Raw genomic sequence first — 11,095 nt, 5'->3', positions numbered from 1 at the left:
GGGCAGCCCCTACGAGGAGAGGCTACGGGACCTGAACCTGTTCAGCCTCCACAAGAGAAGGCTGAGGGGGGATCTAGTGGCCTGTTACAAACTAGTCAGAGGGGACCAGCAGGCACTGGGGGAGTCCCTGTTCCCCCGAGCACTACCAGGAGTGACTAGAAATAATGGTCACACGCTGGCAGAGGGTAGATTCAGACTAGATATCAGGAGGTGCTACTTCACTAGCAGGGCAGCTAGGATCTGGAACCAACTTCCAAGGGAAGTGGTGCTGGCTCCTACCCTGGGGGTCTTTAAGAGGAGGGTAGACGAGGACCTTGCTGGGGTCATTTGACCCCAGTACTTTTTACTGCCGTGGCAGGGGGTCAGACTAGATGATCTGCTCAGGTCCCTTCTGACCCTACCAACTATGAAACTATAAAATGTAATAGGCATTGTTCAGCATTGGCTGCCTTTAATTAACTTAATAGTTGGTTTCCATTACTGAGCATCTGCAGCTATGGGCAGCAGTTTAATGATAAACAATCTATTTAGGGAGATGCAATTATAAGATCAGAGGTTTTTCTCCCATGCCATATGGGGAAGAACCTCGTCTTGTATTCAAGTAAATTTGGTATATTACCTAAGTTCCTACACTTGCTTCCTTGCTTTACAATAAGTTCAGACAGTCTTTTCAGGAAATTCAATGCACGTGGTTAGGCATCTTCTCCATGTACAAAGGGATTTCTTCGCGTCACAATCTTGAAGAAATTGTAACCTAAAATTACTCTAGCAGACTATCTTTTATTCTTTAGAATCCTAAAGTGGAATGTTTATAAAAATTGCCTCTAGGTAGGGCAAATTTTTTATTCCAAGGCACTAATGCAAGGGAGCCACAAGTCAAAGTAACTGGTGTAGCCTTAATTCAGTCTGTTATGAGGCAAAAATCGTGTTGGGTGTTTCAGGTACTACAGAAACAGACATCATAGCAATGTCTGACAACAGAGCAGGAACTTGGCAGTGAGAAAAGTAACTCATTCTAAGGGAGCAGATTTCATCTGTGGATCCCTAGGGATTTTGCAAACATCATTACATTTTCATAGCACCCATGGAAGTTAGATGAGGTTTACAAAGTAGAACTATTTAACATTTTTCCCTGAAAAAATTAAGAAACTCTTGTTGGTCTGTAGCAAAGCTACAGAAGGTCTAGACCCTTGACTCAGCCTTTGTGCTTTAACTGATGGTTATTGTAGAAATCATGGGGTGCATTGAGACGAGTGTGCACATGCATTTCCCCGGGGACAGATAGCAGTGGCACATAGTTGTGCTGCTGCTACTTGTCCCTGGAGAATGCCAGTGCAGCGTATTCTAGCGCACAGCAAGTTGCCGTGGGTGAGGTTAGGGGAAGCTGGAGCCAGCACTTGGGGATTCCTTATCTGGGGTACTGGCACTTGGAGCCTGGCCACTAATGAGTGTGGCTCCAGCTGGCCTGGCTCTGATTTCCGGTAGCCCATGCTCCTGCTGTGTGCGCTGCCCCTCTTTTTTTTTTTTTTTTTTTTTTCAGGTGTGATCATGGGGATTTCCCAGTGTCAAAAAATACCCCCAGGAGTGCTGCAAAATAGCAACGCAGCGAATGCCTGCACATGCAGTGGGTGCAGTGCTGTGGTGCCAGAGACTGTGCATATGCACTCATCTGGACACACCCATGATGTCTAAATGATAAGCTTATTTGAAGGCTGGAACAGATTTTTTTTTTTTTTTTAGATAAGGGGCAGACATCGTATTTAAATCTTAACTATACTTTCTAAAGACTCTTTCTAAGTTGGCCCTTTGTCCTGTTGCTTGGGCTTGAGCAGCAGTGAGGATTTCACTCTGTGCTTACTAAACCAAGCTCTATAAAGTCTGCCACTAAACCTTTTTCCCCACTGTGAGTTGGGTAAAGCCTATGTTCTAACCCAAGTGAAGCCTCCGCCCTTTGCTAAATTAGCTCAAATAAACACGAACAAAAACCAAGTGTTATGAGCTGTGTGTTTAAATGGGTGTGCACACTCAGCAATATAAATGAACTCTGGGTAAACTTCATTACGAAGCTGCCACGTTACCCTCTCCCAGATCTAGTAACACACCCAATTATTTAGAAGTGGATTCAGTATTTTATTTTTTCCCATCTCCTTTTTATCTATCTTTTATCAGTCTAGTGTGAAGGTTGGGTCACATAAGGATGCATGCAGATGGTCCTTAATAGTTTGAGTAAGGGAAAAGGAAGATCAGGCATGTCTTGAGGTTTATTTTTTTGTGATCTTTGATGGAGAAGCATCTTTTGCCTCTTCTTGCAGTCTATTAACATGCAGTGTTCTACCATTTGGACAGTAAGTGAGAATCTGTCAGCAAAGCTAGTGTCAGCTTTCAGCAAGCTGGGAAAGTGTGTTTTAGCAGTATGCGATGCCCTCACTGGAAGTAACTGTACCTCTTTCTCAGTTGCTTAAAACATTTGTAGGTTACCTGTTATACTATGCATGTTGTAAATAAAGATCACTTGCTGAAACTGTTTAGCTCAGTTCTGTGGTACAGTTTTTTCTTTTTCTCATTAAATCATTTAATACTAAAACTTAACCAGTTTGGATGAATGAAACATGCTGGTTACTATAATCACAATGCTTAAAGTATGTTCGGACTTCTGCAATCTGCTTCTTTCAGACTCATTCCTAAAAATGACTTACCTGTATGTTCTTATATCTGTGTAAATTGGTGCTGCTTAACCCTTTGGCCACATGGAACAGATAAGTAGCATAGGGTTGGCACATGGGAATCAGGCCCTGCACTGCCTCAGCCCTGCATGTCTAATCTAGCATGCAGGGCCATACAGTCTGGCTTGCTGGGCTCCTCCTGGTTGCAGAAATTTGGCAAAAAGGGGAATGGCAATTAATGCTCCCAGTGCTCCCCTGCTGCCAATTTTTTTTTTTTAAATTGTGGGGAGCCTGGCAGGCCAGTTCTGTCCTGGGTGCTGAATACCCTGGTGTGATTGATTTTCAGCCACAATACACTTTTTCCCCACAGTCATCTAAGGTGTTGCACAAACAAGAGCTTTTCATTTTGGAAGTACAACCCAATCATTAAAAGTAGAACCCAGACAGCCCCAGAAAAATTCCTTTAAATTGTTCACGTAATATTTTATGTGCACATTATAAATGTATTGTATGCAAGGTGTCTAGACCAGTGGTGCCCCACTCATTTGGGACTATGGGGCCAGGCCAATGGTACCAACCTTGTGCAGAGAGCTGCATCATTTGTCCCCAGTCCAGTATGTAGGGCTGACTTTTATCTGGAAGCCGCAGCAATAAATGCTGCCACTGCTCCCCCTTTGCCAAATTTCCAGACCCATGGGAAGCCCCATGGGCTGGATGACAGCTCTGCCAGCTGGATCCAGCCTGTGGGCCATATCTTGGTTGCTTCTGCTTTACAGTAATACTGCTGCTGATGGATGGTAATGCCTTTGTGTTTAACATTGACCCTTAAAGTGAAAGTTTAGGATGACTTTGGTTTCAGAAAATGCTTACCTATTTTTGCTATGGTTGGCCTTAAACACTTTTTAAACAACTGTTGTGCTTGTAGGGAAGAAGAACAAGTTGAGAGTTTACTACTTGTCCTGGTTAAGAAATAAAATTCTTCATAATGATCCAGAGGTAGAAAAGAAACAGGGTTGGACAACTGTGGGTGACTTGGAAGGCTGTGTGCACTATAAAGTTGGTAAGTAGCAAAAGAATTATGACAATCTGTCAGGATAAAATTAGGTTAACAGAGAAGTCCTGCTAAGCTTGTCACTGATGTTTATATAAACCGGTTTCTCTTAGCATTAGTCATACCAAAATCACATGTTAAGATCGAATGAAAAATGCCTACAGTTTTTATTTAGGTCTTGAAGGCTGACTGTTGTCAAAGCAAAACAGCAGTATGCTAGATTTGGAGGGCATCGTGCAACAAGAACATATGTTTAAATTAATGATGATTCATTGATTTCCTTTACCTCATCATGTTTCCTAAGGCACACACACACACTTGCTCAAGTACACTTGTGGGCAGATGTTTGTTTCCATTAGACAAACTGTTTTTAGCAGTTTTTTTCAATTGGTGAAATGTGGTTGGTCATAGAACTCTTTAAAACATGTGCTGGATGGTTTGACATCTGGCATGGCCGTACATATCTATGAGCCTACCCTCCTGCAGGGGGAGATGCAAGCAGATGTTAGTATGTGTGTGCTGCCTCTGCTGCTCCAGTTTCAAAACAAGATCTCCTGATGCTGCAGCAGAATCACTGAATGTTGGGTGGGGTTTGGGTTTGTTTTTACTTTAGAGCAAATTCATTGTTTCAGCTAGCCCAGAGTTTCAAATTAACATTGCCTTTTTGAAGTTGTGGCAGTCAGTGTGGAGTCCCAGTCTGAACAGTGGTCAAACTTCTCTGTGCACATGCGCACACAAAATCTTGAAACACCTACTAGTTGGGAGCAGTCAATAAATATCTCAGGAAGAAATTGCTGAACCAAAAAGCTGACCCAGAAAACAATTTATAGTGTACTTCTCCTAAGGGTGTCAGCAGCCTAATGAAGTGACCTGTTAACAATACATTAACAGCTATTTAAAGGAGACTCTGGCAATGAAGAATGTGAAACTGAGAGCATTGTTTTCTGGGTGAAGAGTGATTTGTTACACTTGGCTGCAGCCTGGGAATGAACTTTACTTTGAACAATAAATATACAGAAGATCTCCTCCAGGACCAGGGAGACCTCTTTGACAAGTCATTTTAGTTCCTTGAAAATAGTTATATCTGCAGATCTAAACAGCAGTGCAGTTCTGAAGCTGACAGTGTGGCTCTGATTTTGAGTGACTTTGGCATTTACGGATCTTGGAAATGCTCCCAGCAGTTTGTGCCCCTACTAGATGATACATTCCTCTTTTTATAATAAAGGCTGATTCCAGAGAGCACCTAAAGCAACCACGAAAGGAATTTCTTGTTACCTATACTGTGAATGGATTGGCAGAAAGAAAAGGAAGCCAGACTGTTCATAGCATCTGATGAAGTTGCTGCCTACAAATGCTTATTTTTCTTTGAACCAGTTAGTCTCTAAGGTGCCGCTGTACCATACCTTCTGCCTAATTTCAGACTACACTGCTGACCACCTCTGTCTGGTAGGGGTTCTGTATGTGAACATCATCTTATGTCAAGACTGACAAAGGTAAACAAAAGCTCAGTTTTAGAGACAGAACTAGTCCAATTGAAAAAGCCTGTGCATGATTTGTTTTACATGACTAGGCCATTGTGCATTGGCAACTGCAAAGTTCTTGGCAGAGGAGAAACCTGTGTCCGGTGGCAAGGAGATTCAAGGTGTGGGGTTACTCTTCCACTGCAGCCTTCATCTGTCTTCATAGCTGTTGAAGCATATACCGTATGCCATCTTCATCTGCCTGCCCCACTGTGGAGGTCTTGGTTATCTTGGACTGATACCTCACCTTTGACCTTACCACCATGGGTGACCCTACCAGAAGTACAAGACTCATGATGGTATTGCTCTTGGGGTCATTGGTACATGCAAACCTCTCCACCCCATCAAGGTGACAGAACTCATTCAACTGGGGACTTGATGTTTTTTGTCATCAGAGGTTTTTCCAATCTTTAACACCTACAGTTCATGATTCTTACTACCCTACTGAGCAAGGGGAGTGAAAATCTTTGAGAAGAACATCTCCACATCCCTTCTGCATACCAAGAAGAAACAGTTATTGACTTGTGTATCAGTTAAAAGAAAGCATAGGTAGGAAGTATTTAAAATCAATTTTTAAAGAAATATATAATGTTTCCTTAAAATCCATGCTGTGTCTGAATGTGAAAAATTATTTTATGTTCAGAAAGTCCTTGCTACAACATTTATAAGGAAAATGAAGAGAACATGAGATGAATTCAAAACAAAAAACCCTTTTTTGTCCAAACGAAGAGCTCATGAGCTGCTAGAGGCTCCTGGACACCCAGTACCTCTTTGCTGCAACCAGCTCTTTCATGTTTGACTCCAAACATTGTGCCAGGGCCATGCTCAGGATGGCTTCTCACTGAGTACTAGTGAGTGCAGTTTTGATTTGTTGGTTTTCATCACTGAGAAGATTTTCACGCTACATGTGCCTGTGAGCATGAATAACATTCTTGATGCCAAGGTTTTTATTGCTGGTTCTCCCAGGTAGTGGTAAAATTCATGAAGCCTGACGGTTGATGGAAGGTAAGGCAGGGTGGTACCTTGGGCCTCTCGCAGACATGGCTAACCAGTTAATCATGTCTTAAATAGTAACCTGGCCCATGTCCAGGTAACTGGTGGTGCAATAAATGAGAAATTAAGCCACAAAACTATTTTGCAGAATGTGTAATAATTTTGCGTTGGTTTCCATTGCACCTTAAATTGAACATGTGGCAGGTGGACTGCACTGGAGTCTCTGACTGGTAGTAGTGTGGTCACAGCTAGCCACTGATCAGCTGATCATTGTTGGACTATACTGGAGTTCAAACTAGTCCTGGTGCAGTCCTGCTGACCAGGCATCCAGCCAGCCTTCAGCCTGCTGCTGCAAGGGGAGCCTCGAATCATGCTCCCAGGCTCCCCCTGCACTGGTAAGTAGGGTGCAGTTGGGATCTAATCTCCAATCCCAAAATCACACTTCCTGCCATGCATATGTGGCAATGATAGGAGGCACAGTTGTTGGGACTGGTGGTCAGATTCTATTGCACTTTTAAGTGAATATCTCTCGTTGGCACTAGAGACCATGCTAAAGATCAGTGAGTTCCATTTGCAGCCTTTCAGGAGCATATTCCATAAGAACAGAGAACAGGGGCTGAAAAGTCTGAACTCTGCTTCATAACTCCAAAAGTCAGAAATTCCGTCCTGGAATCAGCAGGTTTGACCATGTCGTTCTCCATGCTCTCACGACCTTCATTCCCAGTGGCATTGAACAGCAATTCCAAGGTGGGGAACTATGCTACATTGCATCAAGAGCTGTTCATCCCAAAGAGGGGCTGCATTTCCGAGGCATGCATAATGTTGTAAAAATCAGTCAAAACCTGGTTCTGACCCCTCATTCTTGTGTTCAGCATATTCATATGTTCAAAGAACACCCTGCAACTCAGCTGGCATACTTCAGCATAATACAGCACCTGTCCTGAAAATCACCTTTCTCCAAGAACCGGTTGAACTGTGGAAGGCTAAGAGCCCTGGCCCACATGAAATTCACTGTTTTTACCAGAACATTCATCATGTGGTCTGTGCCAAGAGCTTTGGTAAAGAGTTTCCTGATTCAGAATGCAATGAAAAACACAAATGCTCATGGCTGGCATTGATACTCTTCACTGTCTCTTGAAACGCTCGCTGCCCTTTTCTAGTCCACACCTAATTTGTCCAAAGTTGAGGTCATGCTGTTGAAAATATCTTTTGTAGGTGTGTCTTTCATTGGCACAATCTCCAGACTTCTCTGTTGCATTCATACCTTGATCAACAGTCCTCATTGTGCAGTGTCACTCGCATCTGAGCTTTCATCAGTTGCTTTTGAAATGCAGAATACCAAAATTGTTTGATGCCCCCATCTTAAACAATAGGGACAATAGCTACAAACAGAGATTTACCAGATGACCAGTCCTAGAATTTGTGAACTTGCTACATTATAACATTAGGAACATATTACCATTTTTGATAAATGTATTTTTCCTTGAACATCATGAACCAAATGGCAGCAATTACTGCATTGTAACTTCTGTTTCTGGGGGGAAAAACAACCCCCTTTTCCCTACCCAGTTCCCCAAATCCCTGAAACCCAAAACTTCATAAAACTGGCAAGAAATGGACAAGAATATTGCATGTTTATATAGTATTTTTCTTTAATAAAAAGATTGCTATGCATTTTACTGATTGGAGGATATTTTCGTTCTTTTCTCTTTCTCCTGTTGTACCCTACCAGGGAATCTAAACTCTAAGATAAGAAGAGTACACTTTAGCTATCACCTGAAATGTTAGCTTTTCTCTTAGTGTTGGAGTGATGTTGCAGCCATGATGATTCAGGAAGTAGGTGAGAGGCAAAGATTTCTGTGGGTGATATATTTTATTGGGCCAACTGTATGATTGCAATAGACCTAAACAAACTTTGGACTTCAGACCTGATGAAGAATGCATTGCATTCAAAAGTTTGTCTAAATCTATCCCAGCCATGCAGTTGGGTCCAATAAAAGATAGTCATCTTGATTATATTATTGTAACTAGATGAAATGTGATGTAGCTAAAAGAAGAATGAACTGTAGCTAAAAACCTTCAAATATTTAAAATAATTTAGTGACTAAACTCTTTTCTTGCTTCCTAAAATCCCGAGTTTTTGGAGTTGCTGCTGAGTGAGTTTTTCTCATTTCATTTCAGTAAAATATGAAAGAATCAAATTCTTGGTAATTGCTCTGAAGAGTTCTGTGGAAGTCTATGCATGGGCACCAAAGCCATATCACAAGTTTATGGCTTTTAAGGTAACTTTTTCACTAATATTTTGAGCTTCAGTATCTATTTGCAGTTACAGAACTGCATCTTCAAAAATATTGAAGATGAACTGGTGTAAGTTATATTGGTGGCCTTAAATGTGCATCATGTGATCAGTTTCATTCAGTAAATTTCACAGCACACAAACCTGCTCCACCAACTACCTAGTGGTTGGGGTCTGTAATCCCTCCTACTGCAGGGATGACCAGTGTGCTGCACACATGCCACAAATGACTTGGGAAGCCTTTGTGTGTGGCACGTAACCGATCAGGGAGGGAGCAGGGAGCACAGTGGCAGATAAGGTAGGGAGCAGAAAACAAAGTAACATATTGGGCAGGGGATTGGAGAGGCCATCAGGGAGGGTGAAGGTCTTGCTTTGTGGCATGTCTGCCAAAAAGGTCAACTCCCACTGACCTATGTCAGCTAGGTTGAGAGAGCTGATTGTGTGTTGATCCCCTTACTCTGGAGTACGTTTATTATGAAATGAAATTTGGTGTCAGGTACTTCACTGTCATCATCGGGGATCCTGGTTTTCTCTGATTTAAAAAAAAATCCCCAATTTTCAGATGAAAAAAGTAACCCAAAATCCACATTTTTTTTTTTTTAGTAATTAAAATGAAACGCCACTATATGTACTTCTGTATATTGGTGGCGTTTCATTTTAATCACGGAAAAATGTGGATTTTGGGTTACTTTTTTAAATCTGGAAATTGGGGATCCTTTTTTTAAATTGGAGAGAACCAGGATCTCTGGTCATCATGTCAGGTACCCAAGCTATTGCATGAACTATAAATTCACAAAAAAAGATTTGAAGTGTTCAAGAGTTTGGAAACCATGCATCTCTAAAAACAGCAAGTTGTTTTAGTTTATATGGCTAAATTCTGAAAGCCGTTGAGTGCTCTCACTTCAGTTAACACCTCACTCTACAGGTTTGGCAGGTTGAGTGTGGCTTTTGGAATCCCATTTTAGTACAGTAGGCTCTGCCAAGATGCTGATCTGATTGTATTTATTTATTTATTTATTTTTGATTGCAGTCATTTGGAGAATTGGTACATAAGCCATTGCTGGTGGATCTAACTGTGGAGGAAGGTCAAAGGCTGAAAGTGATCTATGGTTCCTGTGCTGGATTCCATGCTGTTGATGTAGACTCGGGATCAGTCTATGATATTTATCTACCAACACATGTAAGAACTGGCACTCTGGAGAGGATTATTATTTCTTACCTTTTTTTCTGCTTCTCACTGAGAGTGATAAACAGGTGGACAGACACTGATGGTACTGGCTGTATGATCAGAGTGAGAGCCATCCAAAAGAAGGGTCATCTTGTGTCCTTCAGTATGCTACTTTGGCTGCTGAAATGCATGTTTTTCACTTGTGGGTCACTTAAAAGAAAATCTTGCACTTAAATCATTCCCTCTACATCTAAATAAAAGGTACCCTAAAATCGTCTCCTTCCGAGATTGTTTGCTTCCAGACCATTAATAGTCTTGTAAAAAAACAAGAAAACAAACAAACTTGTTTGTTTTGTCATTGTGGCTGAACTGTTTTATATCAGGATTAAATTTAAAATGTAAATTTAATTTAGACAAATTAAAGTCACCCTCCTCTACTTCTGAGTCAGAGATTTAGGAGATCTTTGTGTGTTAGTATTTTATTTTATTTTTTTAATTTAAATTATATGTTTGGAAGGGGGAAGTCTGAAGGGGGAAGCATGATGAGTGTTGGAGCAGTGAGTTCCACATCCTGTGGCATACAGCAGAAGCAGAATCATTGCTTTGCTTACAACAGCAATAGGCTCACTAACTGGTGGGTAGAAAGAGAAGGCAGAGCACAATATTACCTCCTCCGTGTCCCAGCATGCTTCCAATTTGACTGAATAAGATTTAAAAAGGGCAGCTCCATTGTAACCATTAAATAGCTTTAAGAATGGTTCTGTGTGAATTGGAGTTCCTTTGTAAGTTTGATCTGGTGTGTTTGGGTTCCCTTTTGCAAAGCTAGTCTTTTTTTAACACAAAGATTACATAAATAAATTCAACACATTCCTGCCTTAAGCTACTCCTAATAACCACTCCAGACATACAAATTTTTATTATGAACTCAAAAATGTATAGTGAAAATAAGATACAAATAGTATGTACGTATATAACAAGTGTCATGTCTGTTAGGAAACAGTAAATAGCACAGCTTCTCTGCATAATTATGCTATAGAAACATTAATTTAATGCATTTTCAAACTTACATTTTTCCTTCAACTTGTTTTAATAATGGAGGATCAAACTTCTCAAAAATAATTTTGAGTATATAGTACTTGAACATTGATGGGAGTAGCTAACAAGTAATTTTCAGAAAAAATGTCTGCAGTCAAATACAAATGGTAATAATTTAAAGAAGTGTGCTGCATCTTAAAAGATTACCTGAATTGATTTTTTTTTTTTAAATATTGATTTTAAAAGTGTTAGAAGAAATGCCAAATTATTCCCATGCTGTGAAGAAACAATCAAGTACTTTGGGGATTCCTCAGAGGGATTTTCCTTGTTAGTCTTTCAAGAGCCAAGTACAGAGAGAACTCATTGTGG

General features: G+C 40.9%; 1 protein-coding gene and 1 long non-coding RNA gene across 7 annotated transcripts in view; one reads left to right on the top strand and one right to left on the bottom strand.

Annotated features, from left to right (window-relative positions):
- Positions 1-11,095, top strand: part of MAP4K4 (mitogen-activated protein kinase kinase kinase kinase 4) — a 246,292-nt gene that overhangs the window by 226,615 nt on the left and 8,582 nt on the right. For all 6 annotated transcript variants that reach the window (XM_019524198.1, XM_019524203.1, XM_019524202.1 and 3 more), the window contains 3 exons: positions 3,589-3,723; positions 8,409-8,509; positions 9,554-9,703. In XM_019524198.1, coding sequence (XP_019379743.1) covers positions 3,589-3,723; positions 8,409-8,509; positions 9,554-9,703 — 386 coding nt within the window. The remainder of the gene's footprint in view (positions 1-3,588; positions 3,724-8,408; positions 8,510-9,553; positions 9,704-11,095) is intronic.
- LOC109302595 overlaps positions 4,016-11,095 on the bottom strand; it is a 21,860-nt gene continuing 14,780 nt past the window's right edge. Inside the window, exon 3 of the long non-coding RNA XR_002098858.1 lies at positions 4,016-4,031. This is a non-coding gene — a long non-coding RNA (uncharacterized LOC109302595). The remainder of the gene's footprint in view (positions 4,032-11,095) is intronic.

The sequence above is a fragment of the Gavialis gangeticus genome, unplaced genomic scaffold, assembly GCF_001723915.1.
Source record: "Gavialis gangeticus isolate Ggan-Ray unplaced genomic scaffold, GavGan_comp1, whole genome shotgun sequence".
Taxonomy (NCBI): Eukaryota; Metazoa; Chordata; order Crocodylia; family Gavialidae; genus Gavialis; species Gavialis gangeticus.
The sequence above is the reverse complement of the archived record's forward strand: the minus strand, read 5'-3'. Positions and strand labels throughout refer to the sequence as shown.